The sequence below is a fragment of the Orycteropus afer genome, unplaced genomic scaffold (genome assembly GCF_000298275.1).
Source record: "Orycteropus afer afer isolate SDZICR_OR568_19922 unplaced genomic scaffold, OryAfe1.0 scaffold00175, whole genome shotgun sequence".
Taxonomy (NCBI): Eukaryota; Metazoa; Chordata; class Mammalia; order Tubulidentata; family Orycteropodidae; genus Orycteropus; species Orycteropus afer.
In genome coordinates this window covers 3497224-3520940 of record NW_006921762.1, presented here as the reverse complement: position 1 = coordinate 3520940, position 23717 = coordinate 3497224, and the positions used below count along the sequence as shown (strand labels likewise).

General features: G+C 40.6%; 1 protein-coding gene across 1 annotated transcript; it reads right to left on the bottom strand.

Moving 5' to 3' along the window:
• Positions 1-11342: 11342 nt before the first annotated feature.
• Positions 11343-23242, bottom strand: SERPINC1 (serpin family C member 1). Its single transcript, XM_007947102.1, has 7 exons — positions 23198-23242; positions 22313-22678; positions 20027-20242; positions 18452-18589; positions 16441-16831; positions 15280-15344; positions 11343-11519 (listed from the first exon to the last, which is right to left on the bottom strand). Exons 1-7 carry the CDS (start codon positions 23240-23242, stop codon positions 11343-11345), a joined length of 1398 nt encoding a protein of 465 aa, XP_007945293.1.
• Positions 23243-23717: the final 475 nt, after the last annotated feature.

Sequence of the window (23717 nt, the reverse complement as noted above, 5' to 3'; positions counted from 1 at the left end):
CATTTGGTACATTGCCCTTCTCTTCACCCAAATCAGTACTTATTTCTACCTATCTAACAGTGTTCCTTCCCCTCCCCTTCCACCTCTGGTAACCAATAAAGAACATTTCCTTCCATATATAAACCTTTCCTTGACTTTTACAATAACAAACTAGTACAATATTTATCCTTCTGTGATTGACTTTTTTCACTCAGCATATTGTCCTCCAAGTTCATCCATGTTATGCGGTGTTTTACAGATTCTACGTTATTCTTTAGGGTTGCATAGTATTCCATTGTGTGTATGTACCATATCCATTCCTCAGTTGATGGACACCTAGGTTGTTTCCATCTTTAGGCTATTGTAAATAGTGCTGCAGTGAATATGAGTGTGCATATGTCTGTTCTTGTCATGGCTTTCACTTCTTCAGGATGTATACTTAGTAATGGCATGGCTGGGTCAAATGGTAGTTCTAATTCCAACTTTTTAAGGAATCACCATACTCCTTTCCACAATGGTTGTACCATTTTACAGTCCCACCAGCAGTGCATGAGAGGCCCAATCTCCAAATCCTCGCCAGCATTTGTTATTTTCTGTCTTGTTGAATTGTGCTATTAGTGCTGGAGCAAGATGGTATCTCATTGTTGTTTTGATTTGCATCTCTTTAATGGCTAATGATCATGATCATTCATCATGTGTTTGTTGGCTTCCTGAATATCCTTCTTGATGAAGTATCTATTTGTGTCTTCTGCCCATTTTTTAATTGGATTACTTGTCTTCTTGTTATTGAGGTGTTGGAGTTTTCTATAAATTCTAGAGATAAGTCCCTTGTCGGATATGTCGTTACCAAATAATTTTTCCCAATCTGTAGGTTTTCTTTTGACTCTTTTGGAGAAGTCTTTGGAAGCACATAAAAATTTAATTTTTAGAAGGTGCCATTCATCTAGTTTCTCTTCTGCTGTTTGTGAATTTTGGGTTTTGCTTGATAGTCTTTTTATGCCATATAGTTGTTTTTTGTTGTTTGTTATGTGCCATCAAGTCAGAACCGACTCATAGCAACCCCTCCTTGGGTTTCCTAGGCAGTATCACTACGGAAGTAGATTATTTGCCCCTAGTTTTTCCTTGAGGAACTTTATAGTTTTAGGTTTCACATTTAAGCCTTGGATCCATCTGGAGTTAATTTTTGTATATGGTGTGAGGGACAAATCTTGTTTCATTTTTCTGCAAATGGATATCCAGTTTTGCCAGCACCATTTATTAAACAAACATTCTCTTCCCCATTTAATGGATTTTGGCCCTTTGTCAAAGATCAGCTGACCGACCATAGGTCAGTGGATCTATTTCTTGGTTCTCAATGCCATTCCATTGGTCTGTGTGTCTGTCTTAGTACCAATACCAGGCAGTTTTGGCTACTATGGCTGTATAGTAGGTTTTGAGATCCAGCAGTGTGAGACCTCCTGCTTTGTTCTTCTTCAGTGGTGCTTTGCTTATCCGAGGTCTCTTTCCTTTCCATAGGAAGTTAGTGATTGGTTTTTCCATATCCTTAAAAAATGTTAATTGGATCTGGATTGGGATTGCACTGAATGTATAGATTGCTTTGGGTAGAATTGACATTTTCACAATGTTCAATCTTCCTGTCCACGAGCATGGTATGTTCTTCTATTTATTTAGATCTCTCGTGGTTTCTCGAAGTAGTTTTTTATAGTTTTCTTTGTACAGGTCTTTTGTGTCCCTGGTAAGGTTTATTCCAAAGTATTTTATTTTTTTGGCAGTGATTGTAAATGGTACTGATTTCCTTATTTCTTTTTCAGCAATCTCTTTTGCTGGCATAGAGGAATCCAACTGATTTTTGGATATTGATCTTGTATCCTGCCTCAGTGCTAAATCTCTCAATTAGTTCAGTAGATTTTTGACTGAGTCTCTTGGGTTTTCTAGGTACAAGATCATATTATCAGCAAATAGGGATAGTTTGACTCCTTCCTTACCAATTTGGATGCCTTTGATTTCCCTTTCTTGCCTTATTGCCTTGGGAAGGACTTCCAGTACAATGTTGAATAGAAGTGGTGATAGAGAGCATCCTTGTCTGGTTCCTGGTCGCAAGGGGAATGGTTTCAGTCTCTCTCCATTGAGAATAATGGTGGCTCTTGGTTTTGCATAGATGCCCTTTATTATGTTGAGAAATGTCCCTTCTGATCCTATTTTGCTGAGAGTTTTGATCAGGAATTGGGTGTTGGATTTTATCAAATGCCTTTTCTGCATCAATTGATATGATCATGTGGTTCTTCTCTTTTGTTTTATTTATGTGGTGGATGATGTTAATTGTTTTTCTAATGCTGAACCATCCTTGCATACCTGATATGAACCCCACGTAATCATAATGAATGATTTTCTTGATATGTTGTTGGAGTCTATTGGCTAGGATTTTGTTGAAGATTTTTGCATCTATATTCATGAGGGATATTGGTCTGTAGTTTTCCTTTTGAGTGATGTCTTTGCCTGGTTGTGGTATCAAGGTTATGCTTGTTTTATAAAGTGAGTTAAGGAAGATTTCATCCTTTTCTATGTTTTGGAATACTTTGAGTAGGATTGGTGTCAGTTCTCTGAATGTTTTGTAAAATTCTCCAGTGAAACCGTCTGGGCCAGGACTTTTTTTGTTGGTAATTTTTTGATAATCTGTTCTGTTTTTTCTTTTGTTATGGATCTGTTCAACTTTTCCACATCAGTCTGTGTTAGTTTAGGTAAAACGCAACCATTGCCATGGAGTCGGATCCGACCCATAGCGACCCCTCCTTGGGTTTCCGAGGCAGTATCACTACGGAAGTAGATTGCTCAACCTTCCTTCCGGGGAGTGGCTGGTGGGTTTGAACTGCCAGCCTTCTGGTTAGCAGTCAAATGTCTTAGGCACTATGCTACCAGAGCTACCAGTTTAGATAAGTGGTATGTTTTTAGAAATCTGTCCATTTCTTCCAGATTTTCAAATTTGTTGGAGTACAGTTCTTCATAGTATCCTGATATTATCCTTTTTATTTCATTTGGTTCTGTTGTGATTTCACCCATTTCATTTCTTATTCATGTTATTTTTATTCTCTCCCTCTTTTCCTTTGTTAAATTTGCCAGTGGTTTGTCAATTTCTGGTCTTGCTGATTTTTCTCTTGCCAGAAGAATCGTATTATTGAAATGATTGATAGTTTTACCTATTTAACTTTGTCCAATCTCTACTGCCACCACACCTCTTTTTTAGCACAGTTTCAGACTAAACGATAAATAGGTTCCTTCCATTCTTATTATCTTTCCTATGGGAAAATCCATTCTCCAATTTTATAGTGTTTAAAAAAGGAGCTCTGGTGGCGCAGTGGTAAGACATTTGGCTGCTACCCAAAAGGTCAGTGGTTCAAACCCACCAGGTGCTCCATGGGAGAAGGATGAGGCAGTCTGCTTCCATAAAGATTTATAGCCTTGGAAACCCGGGGTGGGACTTGAGGGAGGTTTCACTATGTGTCAGAATTTAATCAATAGAAATGGGTTTTTTAATAGTTGAAAATTAACATATGCTCCCAGCCTCTTTCATCTAAGCCAGCAAATCATTGAGGTTTTATGTTTTTTGTTTAAATTTGTCAGATTTGCCTTACTTAATTCCTGCTGGCTGTAGTAATTAGGTTAATAACTAGACTGCCTTGGGAAGAAATAAGGGCAGAAAATGAAATTGTACTCTACAACTTGTTGTTGTTGTTGTTGTTATGTGCCATCGAGTCGGCCCCGACTCATAGCGACCCCTCCTTGGGTTTCCGAGGCAGTATCACTACAGAAGTAGGATTGCCCAACCTTCCTTCCGAGGAGTGGCTGGTGGGTTTGAACCACCAGCCTTCTGGTTAGCAGTCAAGTGCTTTAGCCACTATGCTACCAGAGGCTGATTCTTCAGGAATCCTCTGCATGTGGAATGAATAATCCCAATATTCCAAGAAAACATTGGGATTATTCATTCCACATGCAGAGGATTCCTGAAGAATCAGCCATGAGAGCATCTTGATAGGCATCCCAAATAATCATTTAGTAAAAAGATCTGTTTTTTGGTCCAGCCTTAGGAGTTATAAATACAGGAAATAAAAAGGGGTACAGAGGGCTGAAGACTTAAGTTAGGATTTTTTACAAAATGCTATACTGAAAGGAAAAGGAAGACATTGGCTATTGTAGTTAGATAACCAGAGAAGGGGTGTTTGAAGTATTTAGGCATCTAAAATTAATTAGAATTTATCTGTAAAGATTGGGACAAATTTCGGTTAAAATAAATGAGCCTTAAAATTTTTCTCTTTGATCTATATATGCACTCTAATGTGATCTACTTACCTCAAAGTATGCCCTTTGTGGAAGAGAAAGCCTTTGAAAATGTATTCCCAGGGAATAAGAAATGTATTATGATAATCTGTGAAGATGTCTCTCATTCTTTGTTAGTGCTCTGTGGGCCCAACTGTAACTTCTTTGTGAATTTTAAATTTGAAATCATCCGGTGGTTCTACAAAAATAAGTTTTATTGTCTTGAATTGCAAAAGAGAACAACTTCAGAAAAAAGGGAATGTTGTAAACTAAGAAAATATTTATTCTTTCTTTTTGGCATCCCAAGTCTAAACCATTTCAAGCCAGTCACAATAGCTCAAGTGAGATACAGGTTTCTGCTTTCAGCCACATCTGAAAGATGGAGATGTTTATGACATATTTTAAGTTGATCTACTGAGTTTCAAATAAAGCAGTAGAATCCTAACTATAGTGGCTCTTTAAATACCACTGAAAAAACCAGAAATACAATGTAGATACCTATAAGCCAAAATACTAAAACAGGGTCACTAAGCGTGTGACTAAATTCTGCCTCTAGAATGCCTATCAGTTAGCAAACATATTTAGAATTTCTGTGATATGTCTAATAGTTTTTTTAAAATAATTTTAAATAATTAACTTGAATTTCTTTTAAATGAACCTTTTTTTTTTTTTAAAGAAAAAACTAGCCCAATAAAAATAACACTAATATAAGTCAATTGTATATGCATGTGCATTGAACACAGAGTGGTAAACTAAATATAGTTCTTGCAAATAACTTTTGTGGGAAGTTTGACTATTTTCTTAACAGCTTTTCTTCATAAATGTATGTTTATAAATGTATTTACTCATCCACTGTGACCTTGGTAGCACAGCATTTTGTTAGGTTTATAACTGATTCTAAAAATCAGATCTCTTGGTATAGTAGACTATGAGAGCTTTTTTTGTATTTTGGCTAAGAAAAGTATTTCTTTGCACTTTCTATTTATAAAGATGTTATAACACAATGCACCCACTTAGTGCAGCTGTTCTTTGGAGACAAAAAATACAGGTGTTAAAGTGAAATGGGAGTTTAAAAACCTGGCAAAAAAGGAGGGACCTCAAAATAATACATTTGGCTTGTATCTACTTGGAGAAGAATATAAAATTCTATCATAATACAAAATTTAGGCTGAAAGTAGCTGTGGGAATAGGTGTGCGATTGCTGTGCATTGCATTATTACTGTGAGTTGTCAGCTGTGTGTGTGAGCTTGTGTGTGTATATGTGAAAAAAAGATGTTTGATGAAGGCAGGTAAGTCGGTGCAGAATATTCTACCTCCCCTTAAAAACTGAGCATATTCCAAGATTGTCCTGTAGCCCCTTGGGTGGGAGGCTGGATGCCTCAGCTACTGTCTACCCCATTCTCTTTTATACTCATTGCAGCTTCTCTACCTCCAAGCACTTGACTGAAGAAAGACTGTAGCTTTCTGTAGCAAGCAGAGGGAAGCCAGACCCAAGATAGAAAATACCCGAAATTCTCCTTGTTTTTAATGACGTATACAACTCCTTTGAGTAGGAATCAACTCAGCAGCATTCAGCAGCTTCCCACTCTTTTTAATGATGTGAAAAACTTGTTTGAATCCCCAATTTTTATTTTCATTTGTCATTTGTGGTCCACTTTTGGGGAACCATATTTTTCCTACTAAAGAGCCTTCTGCCAATTTCTTGCATGTGGTGAGGTCACACACACAGAACATCACTGCTGTAGAGTCGGATCCAACTCATAGCGACCCCTTCTTGGGTTTCCAAGGTGATATCACTACAGAAGTAGATTGCCTAACCTTCCTTCCGAGGAGTGGCTGGTGGATTTGAACCGCCAGCCTCCTGGTTAGCAGTCAGGTGCCATAGGCACTATGCCACCAGAGCTCCTGTGGTGAGGTAAGGGATGAATTTTCAGGTGACCTGTTTTGCTTTTGATCACTCCAAAGAGAGAGAATCTTATTTTTAATGTAAATACTGTTGTCATAGTCAAGATAGCCCCTCTTGAATGTAGTAGATATCAGAAAATTCCATTTCAGTAGTAAAATGCCACTATGCACACCCCCTAGTCTTTAAATCCAGTTGCCATAGCATTCACCTGATCTTCCATTTGGGGCACTAGTCAGTACACTGAACCAAGTAGGGTTACTTATTTTACCATTTGTTACAGCTGAGGAGGGACTGTTGGCCCTTTTAACAGTTATCCTGGAATGCTTTCATCTTTTCATTCTAATATATTGGCTGGTTGTAAAATATCTCAACAGGAACTCTGGTTAAGAGTGAAAATGAGAGAATGACCCATTTTCAGATTTTTAGAGGTTGGCACCTATACCTATGTCTTAGGTACTAAGTATTTCCTTCCTGGTGACTTTGGGTATAGGGCAAGTCACAAAACTGAGAATGTGAAATTTCAAATACTGAGACAAGCATTACTGATAGAACAATTTATATAGTAACCTTTGCCTGAATACAGTATGTATCTTTGGAGATGAGGCAGTAAAATTACGTGAATCTATTTATCACATCTATATTTTTTCCTAACTGTAGAATAGTTGTCAACCTATAAGCCATGCTAATATCCTAGACTCAGGAATTAACTCCTGCTTTGGAACATTCTTCCCTCTGGCTTTTGTTTTTGTGCCCAGAGACCTGTCTAGGTCTGCCCTCTACATGTTTTGCCATAACATACTTAAGGGGCGGTCTTACTTAAATCAGTAATTTACTGTTGTTATTGTTTTTGCCCATTATGGCTAAAGTGATTTATTTAAAAACAATATAGACAAAAAAGTGAGAAATAGTAATTTCAAAGAAGCATGTTGAATCACCCAGTCTAGAAGGAAGCCTTGGAGTCTCACCTTTCTTTGCTCTGACTTGGATGAACACTGGTCTTTATTATTTCTGTTTCAGAACCAGTTGGCCTAAGTCAGTGGTTGCCATCTTAGCTGTACATTAGAATCCTCTGAGGGCACTTTGAAAAGTACTGATGCATGGGGCCCACTTCCAAACTTTAGGATTTAATTGATCTGCTGTGCAACCTGGGCTTTAAAAATTCTCCCAGCTGATGCTAGTGTACAGCCAAAGTTGAGAATCGCTACCTGGGTAATCCTTAATGGTCTTAGTTCTCTTTTTGATATGACATCTTTATTCCTATCCCAGGCATTGACTCTGAATTTAAAGTTTTTAATAGGGCAGGATCAGTTGGCAGAGTGGATCATCTATCATCAGAATAATTCTGGAAGGAGATAGTGCCATCCATCCAGTTTTCCCGCTATACCAAATACAAAGTATGTGTAAGTAAGCAAAACTTAATTTTCAAAATCTAATCTCTAGAACCTTCTTTGGTTTGTATATGTGATACAGGTATTTGTTTCTCAACTCTGCTAGATGAAATGCAGTACCTGAACTTATTAAAAGCCCAACTCTCCTAGGGTGATTTCTGTTTGTAAAATAAACAAGTAGTATTGTTAAAGTTAATGGATAAAAAAGAAGGATTCTGCCTGAGGTGATCAAGATCTATTTGATTATTTGTATCATACTTTGTCTTCTAAGTGAGATTTCAGTGTAAAGCGGCTTTCATTTTTTGTTAATTATTTCATTGTAAATGAACTGCACTAGCCACAGCCTAAATACTTCTGAAGCTTTTATGAAATGTGAAATGAGTCATTTTACAGTCATTGGTCCATAGTGTCAAAGATCGAACCTGGTAATTCCCAAAGAGGTTTTATATCTTCCATTCTTCCCATTCCAGGTAGCAAAGATATTTTAATGGCCTCCACAGTTTCAGTCTCCTGAGCTCCTTACCTGTCCTTTAAGCCTCATACTTGGTACTAGGCAGAGGAGAATTGGTCCATTATCCTTAAAAAGTGAGCATCACTGTTCAAATTAACTAGCTACCAGGTGACTTCTAATTCATGAAAGAAATTAGTGTTAAAGAGCAAGTTCAAATGTAGTACACTCCCTTCTGGAGAATTCTTGACCCTGTAAAAATGTTCATGTATTGCTACAAATAATTGTTCATTTGAACTTCAAACAAATGATGTGTTTGAGAAGAAAAGATGTAGGTTGAAGACACAGTAGCTTAGTGCACATGACTGAATTAGCATCAGACTATGACACTTCATTACAGCAGCATAAAGACCTGGCTGTTTGCTTAGCATGCAAATACTACAGTGTCAGTTAGAGAAAATGCCTTCTATGCCTTAGAAAATTCACTGAAGGCTTCCTGTTACTGGTTAGAGTAAAAAGGCAGTAATAGCCTATGGGACGTGTACGTATCCAAAAAGAGTAGCTAGCACCTTAGTGTTTTCGTACTGAAGAAGGATGTTGTGGAGTACTGTGAAACTTCATTGAACTTTATGCAAATCATACCACACTGGATTTTAAGATTTTTGAGAAGAGAGTGGAGGAAGAGGATGAGGAAGTAATGGTAAGAGAAATACATAGACTTGGGTACTTTATCTTAAGTGAGGATTGAAACAAATTCCCTAGCAGGAATTCCCTGTCAGAACTGTGAATTTCAGTCAAGTTTTTCTGCTCTACTGGGTTGGCTTGCTGATTCCTTTTAAACCTCTAGAAAACCCTTTCTGAAACAGCTCAACAAATCCAAATCTGACCAGGTGTCCCTGTCCTTTTCCCCTACTCTCAACAAAAGACAAAGATTCTCAAGCTATAGGCAAAAGAAGTGTATTCTGTCCCATTCCATTCACTTCATCTGCTGCAATCTGTGTTCAGAGTTTTAGCTTATTACATTATTTTGTGATCTAATGGAAGAACATAAATGGATCTGCCAGTTCAGTCAGGAACCAATGGCTTGTCCTTTAGATAATCTTATAATTGAACTTTGAATTTAGCATGTCACCGTGAGTCAAGGGAGAAGTTCATTGGAAGAGCACTTAGATTTTCTGGTTCCTCATAATTTCAGGGTGAGACCCACTTATGCTCTGCCTCTGAGAAGAGAAGGCTGAAGGTTCAAAGAAAGAAAAGTCAATGTAGCAGAAATTTGGTTTTCTTCAGATGGACACTGTCTGAAAGAAATCTGGCCAACTGTTCTCTATGGTGCTTATGTGATGGGTGACAGCTGTCCCCATCTACCTGTCCCTGGCACTGTGCCTTCCCACTGGTCACTGTGAAAGATAGATCACACTGGACTCAGAGGCCAGAATCCAGGACAAGTTCCCCCTTCTCATCTTGAGCCCATCACTTTCTCATACAGTAAATGTAGCATTTACTTCTCCTTGGAAAGCTCTTGGGTTTTTTTTCCCCCCAAGATATAGTGAAGCATTTAATGGAAAATAGTCAGAAAATAAGATTCTGGAGGTAGCTATCAAATGAAGAGATCATAGGAAAATTCCAGTTCCCTAAGCAGGTACTAACTGATAGCGAGGATCAGTTGTGCCACCTCTTCTTCAGTTTTTAATGGCAAAATATTTGTAAGCAACAAACTGATCCAACAACATTTTTTCACAATTTGCTAACCCAGAAGGTTTCGTATTGAAACAGACAATCAATTTCTAAAATGTTGTCATCCCTGAAAGGGAATGGGATAGAGTATTTTTAACTGGTAGAACTTTTGCCAGTCTGTTTTTCCCTTTAAAAAAATTAACTTTTAAGGTTTGTAACTTTCTTCTGAAGCAATTACTCCATTAATAAAGATGCATCACAAAAATCAGTGAGCCAGTGTAGCACTCTTGTACCACTGAAGGGGCTGGACTGGGTTTGTGCATCTTACTTCCTTAGAGAATATGTTTTATTATGACCTTAACTATAAATACCTATATATACAAATAGGATTTTCTTCTCCCCCCCCCCCATCATTATCACTTTCTCCCACTTCCTTTTCTGAAAAAATGCACTTTAATTCCTAAAAAAAAAAAAAAAAAAGACTGGCTTTTCCTGCCCTGAAGCCAGATTACTTCAGGAGGAGAGTTAACGAAAGAGAACTCTTGCCAGACCATGTAAAATTAGCAAATTCCTTAATGTGAACATATAAATAATAACAAAAATTTTAAAACTCCCCTCACCCTGTGCCAGAGGGAAAAAGAAACAACCAAAATGAAAAAGCGTTTTCAAAATGCCTACCCTAATTTTGCAAGTTTCACTGGGCAAAATACCCAATGTTAAGTGTAGTTTTCTCAGCTACTAAATTGTCAGAAACTTCTGAGTTGTTTTGTGGGAGGCTGTTGGAATCGTCTTGATAAAGGAAGTCAAGTGAAAACACAAAGGCTACATGTTATGATCCTGATTGTGTCATTTCTGAATGTCAGATTTGTTCTCTCCCTTAATTTGACAGATGTTCTCAGTCTCTCCTCCTGTAGATTCTGTCCTTCCCCTGGTGACAAAAGCCAATAGTTCTTGATGGGGTTGCATGTCTCCTAGAGCCCCAGGAGCCCTGTTGTGTCGGGGGAGGGGGGAGGGCAGAGAACTGGGGTTGGGGGAGGGAGATTCAAAGAAAGAGTGAAGATACAGATTTATATAAACATTTAAAGCAGTTTAGCAAAGCTTTCTCGTTGAACAGCTTTAAAAACAATGTGAATGAAATCTTAGCAACTTGGTTAGTAATCTGAAAAGTCTATTAATGTATACTTGAAATTCTGTTTGTATAAAAAAATGCATTTTCCTCTTTATTTTAACACTGTGTAAAAGAACATTATGCATGTGAGTGGTTTGAGAATTAAATGGTTTAATACTCAGATTTGAATCTCTATTCTGTACCTAAAGATTAATATGTTTGAAGTGTGATGGGAATACTGAAAATTCAAGCTCCCCCTGCCCTTTCAAGATGCTTGGTATCTTTCAGGGTGAAGCAGTGACATATCTCCTGCCTTCATTTTCTTGACCCACATTCTCATTGGTTAGAGAACAATTGAATTACCATTTTACCAAATGCTACAATAGTATCTCCATTCTTTTTTCTCCAAATTATTTTGTGTCGGGCAGCAATACCTGTTCATAATTATGAGATGGAAGTAGTTTTATTTATTTTTACTTCTATTTTACACAAACCAAAATAGCAATAAGTGCAAAAAATAAGACCACTTTAGTTAACACAAGGATTGGCTACTCTGCCCATGAAGATAATAGTGTTCAAAGCAACTTCCCTTATAAGAACCAGAAAGGGCCTGTTGGCCTTGAAAGTCACCCTGTGGGGGTTCAGCGAACGGCCAGCAATCCCGATGACGGTGCTCGCTGCTGCTTCACTGCCTTCCTCATTTACCTGTCGGTCACGTAGGAGACAAAACCGATACGTTAGCTACTCTGCTGTTCATTATAGGCAAGTAAATCACTCACAGACACAACCGTTTGTCAAAATGCTGTTTGTTTTCCAGTAGAAAGTAGTTGGGTCAGGTTGGGGCCCTGCCAGGACCCTACTTTTACTCCTTTCTTCATCCGGTGAATTGCTGAAAGCACTTGTGTTAGTCATAACCCTGTGCTAGATAAGTACAAGGGTCCTATTCAGATAACCCCTGAATGGGAAATCTTGATATGGACAAGTTTGCTACATTTCTGGCTGACACCATTGTAATGGTGTTACAGGAAGCTTATTTTGTACCAGCTGCTAAATGATTTTAACTCAAAATCAGAGCTCCATAGATGAGATAGTTTTACTCTTGGAGCCTCAGGATCTCAGCTGTCACTACCCTACAGCAACTGCTAAGCACCTAGGACTTATGAAGAGAAAGGTCCTCTGGCTGTATGAGATAAATATTTCTTAGAACAGCAGACTCAACCAAACCAAACCAAACTCAACTGCCATGGAATCGGATCCAACTCATAGCGACCCCTCCTTGGGTTTCCAAGGCGGTATCACTATGGAAGTAGATTGCCCAATCTTCCTTCCAAGGACTGGCTGGGAGGTGGAACAATGGTATTTGAACTTGGGTAATAAGCAGAGTGGGAGTTCTGGTGGCGTAGTGCCTAAGGCATTTGACTGCTAACCAGAAGGCTGGCAGTTCAACCCACTACCTCAAAAGGAAGACTGGGCAGAGTCACCACAGTTCTAGAAAGAGAGAGAGCTTAAGAAAATTTTGCTTGGGGCCCTAAATTCTGCCCGTGTCTCAAGTGAAAGTACTTCTGATCTCTGAGTTTAGGGGAGCTGGTTGATCATGTTCTGTCTCTCTCTCACTGCTTTTCACTTTTCTTCACTTCCTTACTTCTGCCTCCCCACTCATACTACCTATTTTATGATCATTTTAGAGGTTTCACATGAGGAAAAGAAAAAAAAAAAAAAAAACTTGCTGCCTTGCAGTTGGTTACAACCCATAGCAACCCCTCCTTGGGTCTCTGAGGCTGTATCTTCATGGAAGTAGATTGCCCAGTCTTCCTTCCCAGGAGTGGCTGGTGGGTTTGAACCACCAGCCTTCTGCTTAAGGAGTCAGATACCACAGGCACTTTGCCATCAGAGATCCTTTGAGAACTCCATACCTGCGACCCCTATTGGTTGTAGATCTCTGGGAAACCTTTACAAATCAGATCCTGGTTTGGATAAAAGGATCCTCATGTGACCAGGATCCTTTTATTCAAACCAGGATCTGATTTGTAAAGGTTTCCCAGAGACCTACAATCAATTCAGGTCTCATGTATTGAGTTCTCAAGATTTTCAAGAAAAACAGCTTTTTTCCAAGGTCCGTGGAGGAACCTTAGGTTATTATTATGTGTTTATGTTGGCTAAAATGAATCCAGACCTCTGCTTCTTCCTAATAGTACCTCAAAGCCCACAAGAAATCTGAGCTGACCACTCAGCATTTTCAATGATAGTTAAAACTCTTGAGGACTCAGCCTATTTTGTAGTGTTCTTGAGTATTTTTTCTTCCATGTCTTTATGAAAGGAAGTGTCAACTATATCATTTTTATTTCCAAAACCATTAATCCATTCATGTAAAATCCCTTATTTTAACCATAATACCCTATAGATTGTTGTACTACACATTGCTACCATCTATTGTCCTACAGGTTATATCCCCACATTGAGAGTTTTGGCACCTCACCTTCCTTTCCACCCCAATTTCTGCCATATTCAACCTGGACAATTGCAGCATCTTCGTAGGAGACCCATTCAACACCCTAATCTCTCATTTATTTCATCTCATTAAACCCAGTAACCATTACCTTCACTCCACTTAAGCAAAGCAGACCCATGGCTGTGCCTTGGACTTGTGTCTCTTAGAACTGCTCTTGAAATTATAATTGTATCCTTCCCTCAGACTGTAACCCTCTATTTTTCAAGCTATTATATTTCCTCACTCCCATTAAATTAATCTGACCTCTTCCTGTCCCTTGATCCCTCTCATTTCCTCCTAACCACACATCTACTAAGTTTGGACTCTGGGACTACACTTTAGCACCATGCTCTGAAACCTTTCTCTTTGGCCACCTTTCTAATTTCCTTAGTCCTATGGCTTCTTCTAAGGCCCTCTAGTGGTGTAGTGGGTAAGGCATTTGGCTGCTAACCATAAGGTCAATGGTTCAACCCACCAGTTGCTGTGCAGGGGGAAAATGAGGAAATTGACTCCTGTAAAGATTTACAGCCTTAGAAACCTAATGGTGGTCAAGTCAGACTTGACTCAGTGACAATGGGTTTGATTTTTTTAATGACCCCTTCTAACACTGGCCTACCTTCTTCCTTCACAGCCTGATCCCCTCAAAGAATAGTCTATTCTTGTGGTTCCCAAACCTAGTTGTGCATCACAATTCCCTGAGGAGCTCTGTAAATATACAGATTCTTAGGCCTCACCCCAGAATCTCCAAAGGTCAGGCTTCCCAAATGACTAATACTGCTGGTCCAGAGTTCTATATTTTGTTTGTGAGCCAGAAATTCCACAGGCTGTACATAGCTATTACTCCAACAAAGGATACCATGGGATATACTAGGTTTAGCAGTATTTGATGTTTTTCTTCACTATAGGATCTCTCAAGGAGCTCTGGTGGTGTAATGGTCAGGGCATTTGACTGCTAACCAAAAGGTTGGCCAGTTCAAACTCACCAGCAGCTCCACAGAAGGAAGATGAGGTAGTCTACTTTCTAAAGATTTACAGCCTTGGCGACCCAACAAGTGTTGCTATGAGTCAGAATCAACTTGATGGCAGTAGCTTTGGTTTTGGTTTATAGGATCTCTCAGACCTCGACACACCAGTGCATTGTTAATCTTCTAAGAAGAGGATATGTTGTTGTTGTTGTTGTTGTTGTGTGCCGTCGAGTCGGCCCCAACTCATAGCGACCCCTCCTTGGGTTTCCGAGGCAGTATCACTACGGAAGTAGGATTGCCCAACCTTGAGAAGAGGATACAGATTTATTTAACCACCTAACTTTCTGTTTTCTGCTGTGTAGTCTAGTGTATTAGCTCTCTGGAACACACATTAGGACAATGATGCATTCACTACCTCTTCTTCATTACCTTCCATTCACTCTTCAACCATTACAGTTAGGCATGTGACCCGCTATACTTAACAAATTCCTCAAGGAATGGTAGCCTGTGGTTACTTTTCAGTCTTTGTACTAGATGCTTCCCGTTTTCTTAAAACTTTGAATTTTTTGAGCCCATATTATTCTGGTTCTCCTCCTCCTCTGCAGTCTTTCTCGGTGGCCCTTACTACCTCCTTTTTCTCTGTGTCACTTTCCCCAAAATATTGGTGTTGCCCAGGGATCTAGGCCCAACCAGTAATCTTCCTATTCTATGTGCTTGACTTGCTGCAGGACACATGGGAGGAGAGAGTGTAGGCTAAATAGACTACAGAGGTATCAGGGGAGGGTGGTTCTACCTCAGGTCTCAGGAAATAGGGGGCTACAGATTTGGGGATTAATTGACACGGATATAAGCCTTTCCCATAGTTGCATCTCCTGTTCATGTGTCTGCTATCTTATACCATAAAGTCTGTGGATCAGGAACTCCAAAGTTAAAAATTACACAAGATATTGATGTGTTGAATGATAAAGTGGCAGGAAAGTAGCATAGGAAGAAAGAGCAAAGGTGCACTTACCTCAAGAAATGCTTTATGGAATGCATCTGATACATAGAGATCTTTCCGGCCTTCTGCAACAATACCTGGAAAAAGAGCAGAGAAGCCTCAGTGAAATGGGAGAAAGTTGGCTTCACCCCAGAGAAAGGAATTCCATTTGAATCAAGAGGTCCATTTGGGCTTTTGTGAAAAATAGGAAGAAATCCTGGACCATCACCTAATTACACTCTCAAAATATCAACATCTGCTAAAAATAAAGTACTCTGGGTTAACATTAAGCCTGACTTCTGTGAATTTGGAGCTCTGGTAGCATAGTGCCTAAGGAACTTGACTGCTGACCAGAAGGCTGGTGGTTCAAACCCACCAGCCACTTCTCGGAAGGAAGATGGGGCAATCTACTTCCGTAGTGATACCGCCTCGGAAACCCAAGAAGGGGGGCCGACTCCACGGCACATAACAACAACCTGTGAATTTACTCTCATGCTTCAGCTTTTGTGGAGGGACTCTCTACTAGAAAAAAAAAAAAAAAAAAAAAAACTTATGCCATATAGTGGAATTATCTTTCTACTCTTAAAGTCTGGTAACATTTTTATGAGAGATATAAGTTTTCAGATCTAGTTTAAAGCACTCCAGTAAAGGTAAACTAACGTTGTAAACTTCTTTTAAAAAAAGCTGTTTTAATGGATATTTTTAAGAGATTTTGGGTTGGAAGCACCAAACCCACTAAGTACCATTACTGAAGTAATCACAACTTGGAAAAGGTTAGATGTTTCTGTCCAAGTGGCCTTAAGGACGCATATGGGCGAAGAGCTTATGAAGTGTCAGCTTTACCTGTTTTGAGGTACCCAGATGTCCCCAGCTCTTCTCTGTCTCTACTCTGCATTCTAATGCCTTCTCAAATTCCTCTCCACCTAGTTGCATCTCCTCTGTCAGACTCTATCAGACTCAAAGGGCATCAGTGCTGGTTGGGCCTGTGTCAATCCTAGAGCAACTTTTCCCTTTTACCGAGACAGAAACTGAGGTCTTGAGAGAAGGGATTCCTGCAAGTTAGTGGTATAAGTGTGGTTAGAATTCGGGTGTCCTGACTCATTGCTCTTTTCTGCTCTTTATTCTCCAACTCTTCCACCTTTGGTCAGACCACCCTGGGGGCAGAGAGAGCAGGAAAGTCCTTCCTGTACTAACCTGGGAGCTTGGCCTTTTCAGGACTGAACAAGTCCACAAGGCCCATGTCTTGCATCTGCTCCTTCACACTGAAGCTGTCCTCAATGCGGAAGCGGGGCATGTGGACCACCAGCACCATCTCCTCCAGCTCATCTAGCCACTCTTGCTGCACCTCTGGGGTGAGTTCCTGCTCTACCTTGGCCAGGCTCTTCTCAGTCTTGGGCAGGATGAGGACCATGGTGATATCATCACCCTTGAAGGGCAACTCGAGCACCTGGGTGCCTTCTGCCACACGCCGATAGCGGAACTTGCCTTCCTGGTACATCATAGATACTGAACATGACTCTCCATCAGCCTTGTAAAACAGTTCCTTCCTTGTGTTCTCAGGGCTGAACTTTGACTTCCATAGGCCCTGGAAGAAGCAGGTGGGAGAATTACAAAGAAAGAACAGAAGCATCTACATGAGAATATTTATGGATGTGGGGAATATTCACATTATGTTATTACATATAGATAGATGAATAAAGATGGAAAGGATATATACAAAAATTAACAATGACTATCAGAATGATACAGCTATGAATGATTTTTTAAATTTGTGTACTTTTATGTATTTTCCAGATTTTCAATAGTGACTGTTTGCTTTTATAATTAAAAAAATAAAAACTATAAAGAAGAACCTGCAAGTCTCTTCTCAAGTCTATTTGCCTTTTGCTTTCTGCCTCCCATCAGCCCCTTCCCCAAGGGCCAATCTCCAGAGTCCCCCAGATGAATAAAGGCCAGACACAGACGACAGTCTTAGGAAGTCTGGAGGCCCTCTTGGGCAGAGGGTGACTCCTGGCTGTCTTCCCGTTCAGAGTGGGAGGGACCCTAAGATAAAAGACACCCCTTTGAATCTCAAAGTTGTAATTATAATTTATTACTTTACAGCTTTTTAATTTTGAAACAAATCATTTAAGTCTTATGTAGGATGGTTCTTCATCTGTAAAAGTAGAAACTGGTGATAGCTAATATTTTTAGAGTTCTTTCTGTGTGCCAGGTATTGTTCTAAGCATTTCACTTGCAATAATTTATTCAATCTTCTCAGCAACCCTCCAAGGTAGTCTTATCATTATCACTATTTTATAGATGCAGAAAATGCATAGAAAAGTCTCAGGTAACTTATCCCAAGGGTACACAGTCAAGAATGGAAGAGTCAGGATGTAAATTAGGTAATCAGTCTGAGGGGCCCACGATCTCACTTGTGCAGTTGTGAGGAGCAAGAGGACTAATAAGTGCCAAAGTGTTCTCTAAACTAAAGGAAAACACAAAATTGTGGAAATGTCACCTACTCCATTCCTGAGGAATGGGAAAGCCCAAGAGACAGGGTAATTGATGACAGTAGTGACTGACTAAAGCCCTGGGGTCTGTAGGAGGAAGGAAGATGGAGCATGTCTCAGGATGGGCAGAGGGGTCATACTTCCCATCTGCCTTAAACTGGAGCCCTCTTGAGTGTCAATGATTTGTTTATTCCCACCACCCTCTCCTTATCTTCCTTCCCAGATGATAATCAAGTTGGAAGAGCCTTTAGAACTCTTGACTCTGAGGAAAACTAGGCTCTCTGCATGGTCACATAACAGGTCTCTGCTAAGTTGGAGGAAACCCTGGAGGTTCAGAAGCTTCAGGACAGGGGGACTTTTGAGTTCCTGTACAAGCTGCTCCAGATAATGGACAACATCTCAGGATTGCAAATAGACTTGTCATTTTGTTATAAATGTCAAAGAGTTAACCAGACAGCAGAAATTTTCACATACATATGAGAGTTTATCACCACACACACCTTGTAGGAGAGTGTGCTGACTTGTGAGTATGAACACTCTGCACTCTACCAGGGTCCAGGGAGCCACAGCTCTAAATGTTCTGGGTTCTCAGGCCAGATCATGCATGAACGATTTCTCAGAAAGGATCTATCTACATAAACACAGCGGTATGTATGAAAGAAAGTGGCTGGGAGCCACTGCAATCCCAAGGATCTCTAGGCCGTTTTGAGTACCTTGAAGTAAATAGTGTTAACCAGCACCAGGACAGTAAGCTCATTGATGGCTTCTGGGGGAATGACGTCAGTGATACGTCCTTCGGTCTTGTTGGCCACCCAGTTGTTGATGGTCACTCTGGACTGCTCTGCATTTCCCTGAGGAGGACAGAAAACAAACCTCTTCACCTGTGCTACCCAGTCAGCTTCTCCACTTACCCATGCAGCATTTTATTATGCTCATCAGCCCTCTGCCCTTTCCAACCATTGGGTTAAGAAACCAGACCGAGAGAACCTCACATAACTAGTGTGCCATGAATCTTCCAAATAGTTCATAAATATTAACAGAAGAAAGAGAAGCAAAAGAAAAGAAAGAGAAATTGAAATACATAAAGGAACAGAATAGAAGAAAGGAGAAAATGGTCTGAGGAAAACAAATTATTATCTTCTGTGACTTTGGAAAACCTCAACTCACTGGAGTAGGGATTTCAAAACATACTCTGTAGGAAGCTAATGAGTGATAGGGTGGGGTGAAGACCCATATGGTCAAATAAGTTTGGGAAATGCTTATCGTTTGAATAAAGTCAACAGGTTTCTTTATTGCAGGACTTCTCAGAACACTTACTGAGCTCATGTACTTTGTGAATCTTAAAGAGAAAAATAAAAATGCAGCATATACCAGTTTTATAGGGTCATGGTAGTTTGTGTGTGTGTGTGTGTGTGTGTGTGTGATTTGGGCGAAAGTTTATGGAGGAAAATAATTTTCCATATAGCATTTCAAACACATTTTGTCTCATGACATTGACTGCAATTCCTCACAGTGTAACAGCTGTCTCTCCACTTCCTCTCCATAATTACCTCTTCTCTGTGTTCTTCCCTCCCTTGTACTCTCCCTCACCCCCAGCTGTCTCCCTGTGCAAACACTGCCCTTCTGTTCTCCCATGATTGATTGCTCTAAGGAGTGTATTTACCTGATGTAAATGTTCACCCCATATGCCTGTCTATTGTTTGGCTGGAGGCCACAGGAGTGAGTTTGGTTCCAGACCTGAAGCGTAACTAGAGGCCTCAGTTTTAGGGGTCTCACCAGGCTCTATCATCAGTCATGGTAGCTTTTTAAATTATTTGTAAGACTGGCATTCTCAGAATGCTCTTCAATGTATGTTTGAATTTTGTGGGTGAAAAGGAGAATTCATTATTTAACTTTCAGCGCAACCATTGCAATCTAAGCCATGTTAAGTGCCATTGAATTGGTTCTGACTCATGGCAACCTTGTGTATAATAGAACAAAACATCGCCTACTTTTGCTTCATCTCTATGATGTTTGATATATGTGAGTCCATCATTGAGGCTATTGTGTCAAGCCATCTCACTGAGGGTTTTTGTCATTTTTGCTGACCCTTTACCAAATCTAAGATAGAGATACGATTGCTTTCTCAGGTTTCAAATAAGACTAAGTATTCCAGGGGCTGTGACTTACAGTTTCCCCCTCCACCAGCCCTCACTACAGCAGTGTTCATTTGGACCCTGCTTTTCCACCTCCTCAATCTCTGAGTGGGGTGAAGAACTCTGAGATCAGGAATGATATCTACAACTCACCTTGAAGTCCAGGGGCTGGAGTTTGGCTCCATATAGCACCTCACTGATGTCCTGGTAGGTTTCATTGAAGGTGAGGGATTTGTCTCCAAAAAGGCGGTTGGCAGATACCAACTCAGAGGATTTGTTGGCTTTTCGATAGAGTCGGCAGTTCAGTTTGGCAAAGAAGAAGTGTACCTGATCAGACGTTTTCTCAGAGATGGTATCAAACTTAAACACCTATAGAAGCCAAACAAAAACAGTGATGGGTATGGGGCAGCCTGGCTAATATGGGTGGTAACTATATTGCCAGTTACTACCTAATCTACAGCCACCTCAGTTGTGAGCCCTTCTGAGCATAGTGCAAGGCACAGCGTTAATGCTCAGCTCATGTTTTTTAAATGAATAAATAGAGAAAGGGAAAAAGAGTGTGGGATACCACCTGAAGCCCCTAAAGGGTTCTACATCAACACCCAGATTTTCTTTTCTGGAATGAGAAAAGTAGTGTTGGTAGTTCTGAGCAGAGAAGGCAACAACAGTGTCCTGTCTAGAAACAAATGCTTCCAGGCTACAGACTGGGGCCACCTCTGATGGGCTCTGGAATGCTGGTGGTAGGGACGAGAAAGACAAAGGTTATTCCATCAGTAAAGGATTAAACAGTGCTAGACTCAAAAACTTTCAGGGTTGAAAAGAATTTAAATTTAATCTCTACCAGTCACTGCCACATGAAACTGTCATACCCCAGTCTCCCACCATCAGCAGCGCCAAGGCAAAATGCATGAAGCTACTCTTTCCTCTCCCTGCCACACACTCTTCTTAGGAAAAGGAGATCGTTTGGCCTTACCTATTCTCTGCTTTTGATTTTCCCAATTTTCCTTCAGTTTGTACTTCCTTTGGGATGATGTCTTTTCCCCAAAAGCTTGGTGCTGTGTTTCTCTTTTCCTTCCCACTCTTACCCTACTTTTTCAACATATAAACTCACTGCTGTTGAATTGGATCCAACTCATAACGAACCCTCCTCAGATTTCCGAGGCAATATCACTACGGAAGTAGAGTGCCCAATCTTCCTTCTGAGGAGGGGCTGGTAGGTTTAAACCACCAGCCTTCTGGTTAGCAGTCAAATGCCTTAGGCACTACACCACCAGAGCTCCCTTCCAACATATAGTGTCTTGTTAATCTCTTTCACAGGAGAGGAGGACCTACAGGACATGCTTACTTTGGAAACAGTGTTCTGCTTCTGCTTTTCTTATAGCAAGGGTCACATTTAAGATCTTTCTTGAGAACAGAGACATTGAGGATATGGAAGACCTTTGAAATTAATACCAATGTATATGTAGTTTACTGAAAGTTCTGAAAAAAAGGAAGGCAGTAGTTTGTCTCTTAAGAGTTGTCTCTAAAGCAAAATTTTTTCTGTGGAGCAAAGGCTTGGGTTAACCTGTGCCAGAGGGCTGAAAAGAGGTGATGAAAGTTCAGCAGAAATCTGGCCACTAGAATAGAGACAAACCCTCCTAAGATCCACAGACTCTAGTGTCTGGGATTCAAGTAAACACTGTACTATGCTGAGGTATAGAGAGGTCATTGTGCCTCCCTGTTGATTATCTTTGCTTCTAATTTATAATTCAACCTAAAGAAGGCCAGCCAGGAATCCAAGCCAAGGACAGATTAATGATGTAGTATTTCTATGACTTAGTATAGTGCAATCACTGGCTGCTTTATCCATGACTTTTCTTCCTTTCTTGGTCAAATTCCCCCTCACATAAATGGCAGAAGTTAAGTCACTACCTGGAAATGATCAGTACCGCACAGAGCCAGAAAAGGCTCTTAAATCCTTGAGGCTTCTCTTGGCTTCCCTGAACCCCAGATCTCAGCATATGGACCTAGAATCCTCATGTCCAAGAGCCAGTATGCCTGAGCTCACTAGATGGTCGGCTCCTCTAGGACAGGAATTGGGAATCCCTACCACCCAGCACATTGCCTGGCACAGGGAGGTGTTGAATGAATAAACATATAAATGACCAAATGAATGAATAAACATCTAAGTGAAAGAATGATTAAGAAGAAAAGTAGGAAGAAACACAGGCCTTCCCTTACTTTAAGGTAGCTCCAAAGATGGAACTAAGACATCCAGGTGATAATTCCTTACCTTATTTAAAAAATTTAAATAAGTAAATTAATAGAGTTTCAGAGGGAATCACAGCCAGTAATGAGCTCCCCAGTGAACTTTAGTGTTGGGTTAGAAACCACTGGTCCTATAGAACCCTGAAAGGTGGTCCCAGCACAAAGGCTGGACAGAAGGGCCTTAGACTGTACCTCCATCAGCTGCTTGAGGGTATTGTCACAGGCACCCAGTTTAGTCATAGCGAAAGCTGTGGAGATACTCAGGGGTGACAGAAAAATGTTGTCATTGTCATTCTTGGAGTCGGCCAGGTGTTGATAGAAGGCAGTGGCAAAACGAGAGTTGGCTTTGGACAGTTCCCACACTCTCCGGTTGGTAGCCCCAGGGATCTTCTGCTCTGGGACTTCCTCCTCAGCTGCCTTCTTCTCTGGTGAGCGGTAAATGCACATGGGATTCACTGGAATGTCCCGGGGCTTGGCTGTACAGATGTCCCCCACAGGGTTCCAGTGGCAGGTTGCACAGCCCCAGAGGCCAACAAGCAGCAATGAGAGAAGACATACCTTCCTAGAGAGAGACAGAAAGCAGAGTTAAGCAGCTTTGGGGCTGCCCCTACCCCCTACTATGCACCATAGACTTATCTGTGTAAAGCACAGGATTCCAGCCCACCTGGTAATGTCAGGGGAGGTCCCAAGTCTTTGAACATAGTACAAGGCCATTGCTGTTGAGTTGATACAAAGTCATAGTGACCCTGTAGAACAGAGTAAAACTGCTTCACAGGGTTTCTAAGGCTGAGCATAGTGCGTAAAGCACTTGACTGCTAACCAGAAGGCTGGAGGCTCAAACCCAGCAGCCACTCCTCAGAAGGAAAGTTGGGCAATCTACTTCCGTAGTGATACCACCTAGGAAACTCAAGAAGGGGTCCCTATGAGTCAGGGCCAATGGAACAGCACATAACAACAACAACAACAAACTTTAGAGAAGCAGACTGCCACATCTTCCTACAGAGTGGCTGGTGGGTTCGAACTGCTCACTTTTTGCTTAGCAACTAAGTACTTTATTTACCACTGCACCATCAGAACTTCTCTCTGACCAACATACAAGGACCCCAGAATAAGTGTAATCATGGGCTCCTTGCAAGTGACTTGTCCCTCTTGCTTGAACATAGTCATGTTGCAATTGGAATCAACTACTGAATCAACTGCTAGCTATTAAAAGTATTGTGTGCTTGAAGCCACATGCTGAAGCTGTTGAGAAATAAAGAACGCAGAGTTCCAGTTTGGTGAGATGGCATGTAAACACAAGAAAAATATAGGGAACAATAGTGCTGAGTGCTCAAAGAGGGCAATAGGGGGAGCCATTTACAGGAAGACCTCATAAATGGGCGGAGCCTAACCTAGATTTTAAAGGACAGGAGGATTTCCACTGATGAAGAGGAATTTCAGTAATGTAAGAGGGGTGAAAAGGAACAAGGGAGCCCTGGTGGTATGATGGTTAAAGCACTTGACTGCTAACTGAAAGGTTGGCTTTGAACCCACTCAGTGGCTTTGTGGAAGAAAAACCTGGCAATCTGCACCCATAAAGATGATAGCCTAGAAAACC

What these genes read in the sequence shown, in the direction of transcription:
- SERPINC1 (XM_007947102.1), bottom strand. Translation starts at nt 23,242, where the DNA reads ATGATTACACTTATTCTGGGGTCCTTGTATGTTGGTCAGAGAGAA. An exon ending in CCCTCAAGCAGCTGATGGAG is followed by an intron (nt 20,243 to 22,312) that starts GTACAGTCTAAG and finishes TGGCTTCTATAG; the next exon opens with GTGTTTAAGTTTGATACCAT. An exon ending in TCCAGCCCCTGGACTTCAAG is followed by an intron (nt 18,590 to 20,026) that starts GTGAGTTGTAGA and finishes TGTCCTCCTCAG; the next exon opens with GGAAATGCAGAGCAGTCCAG.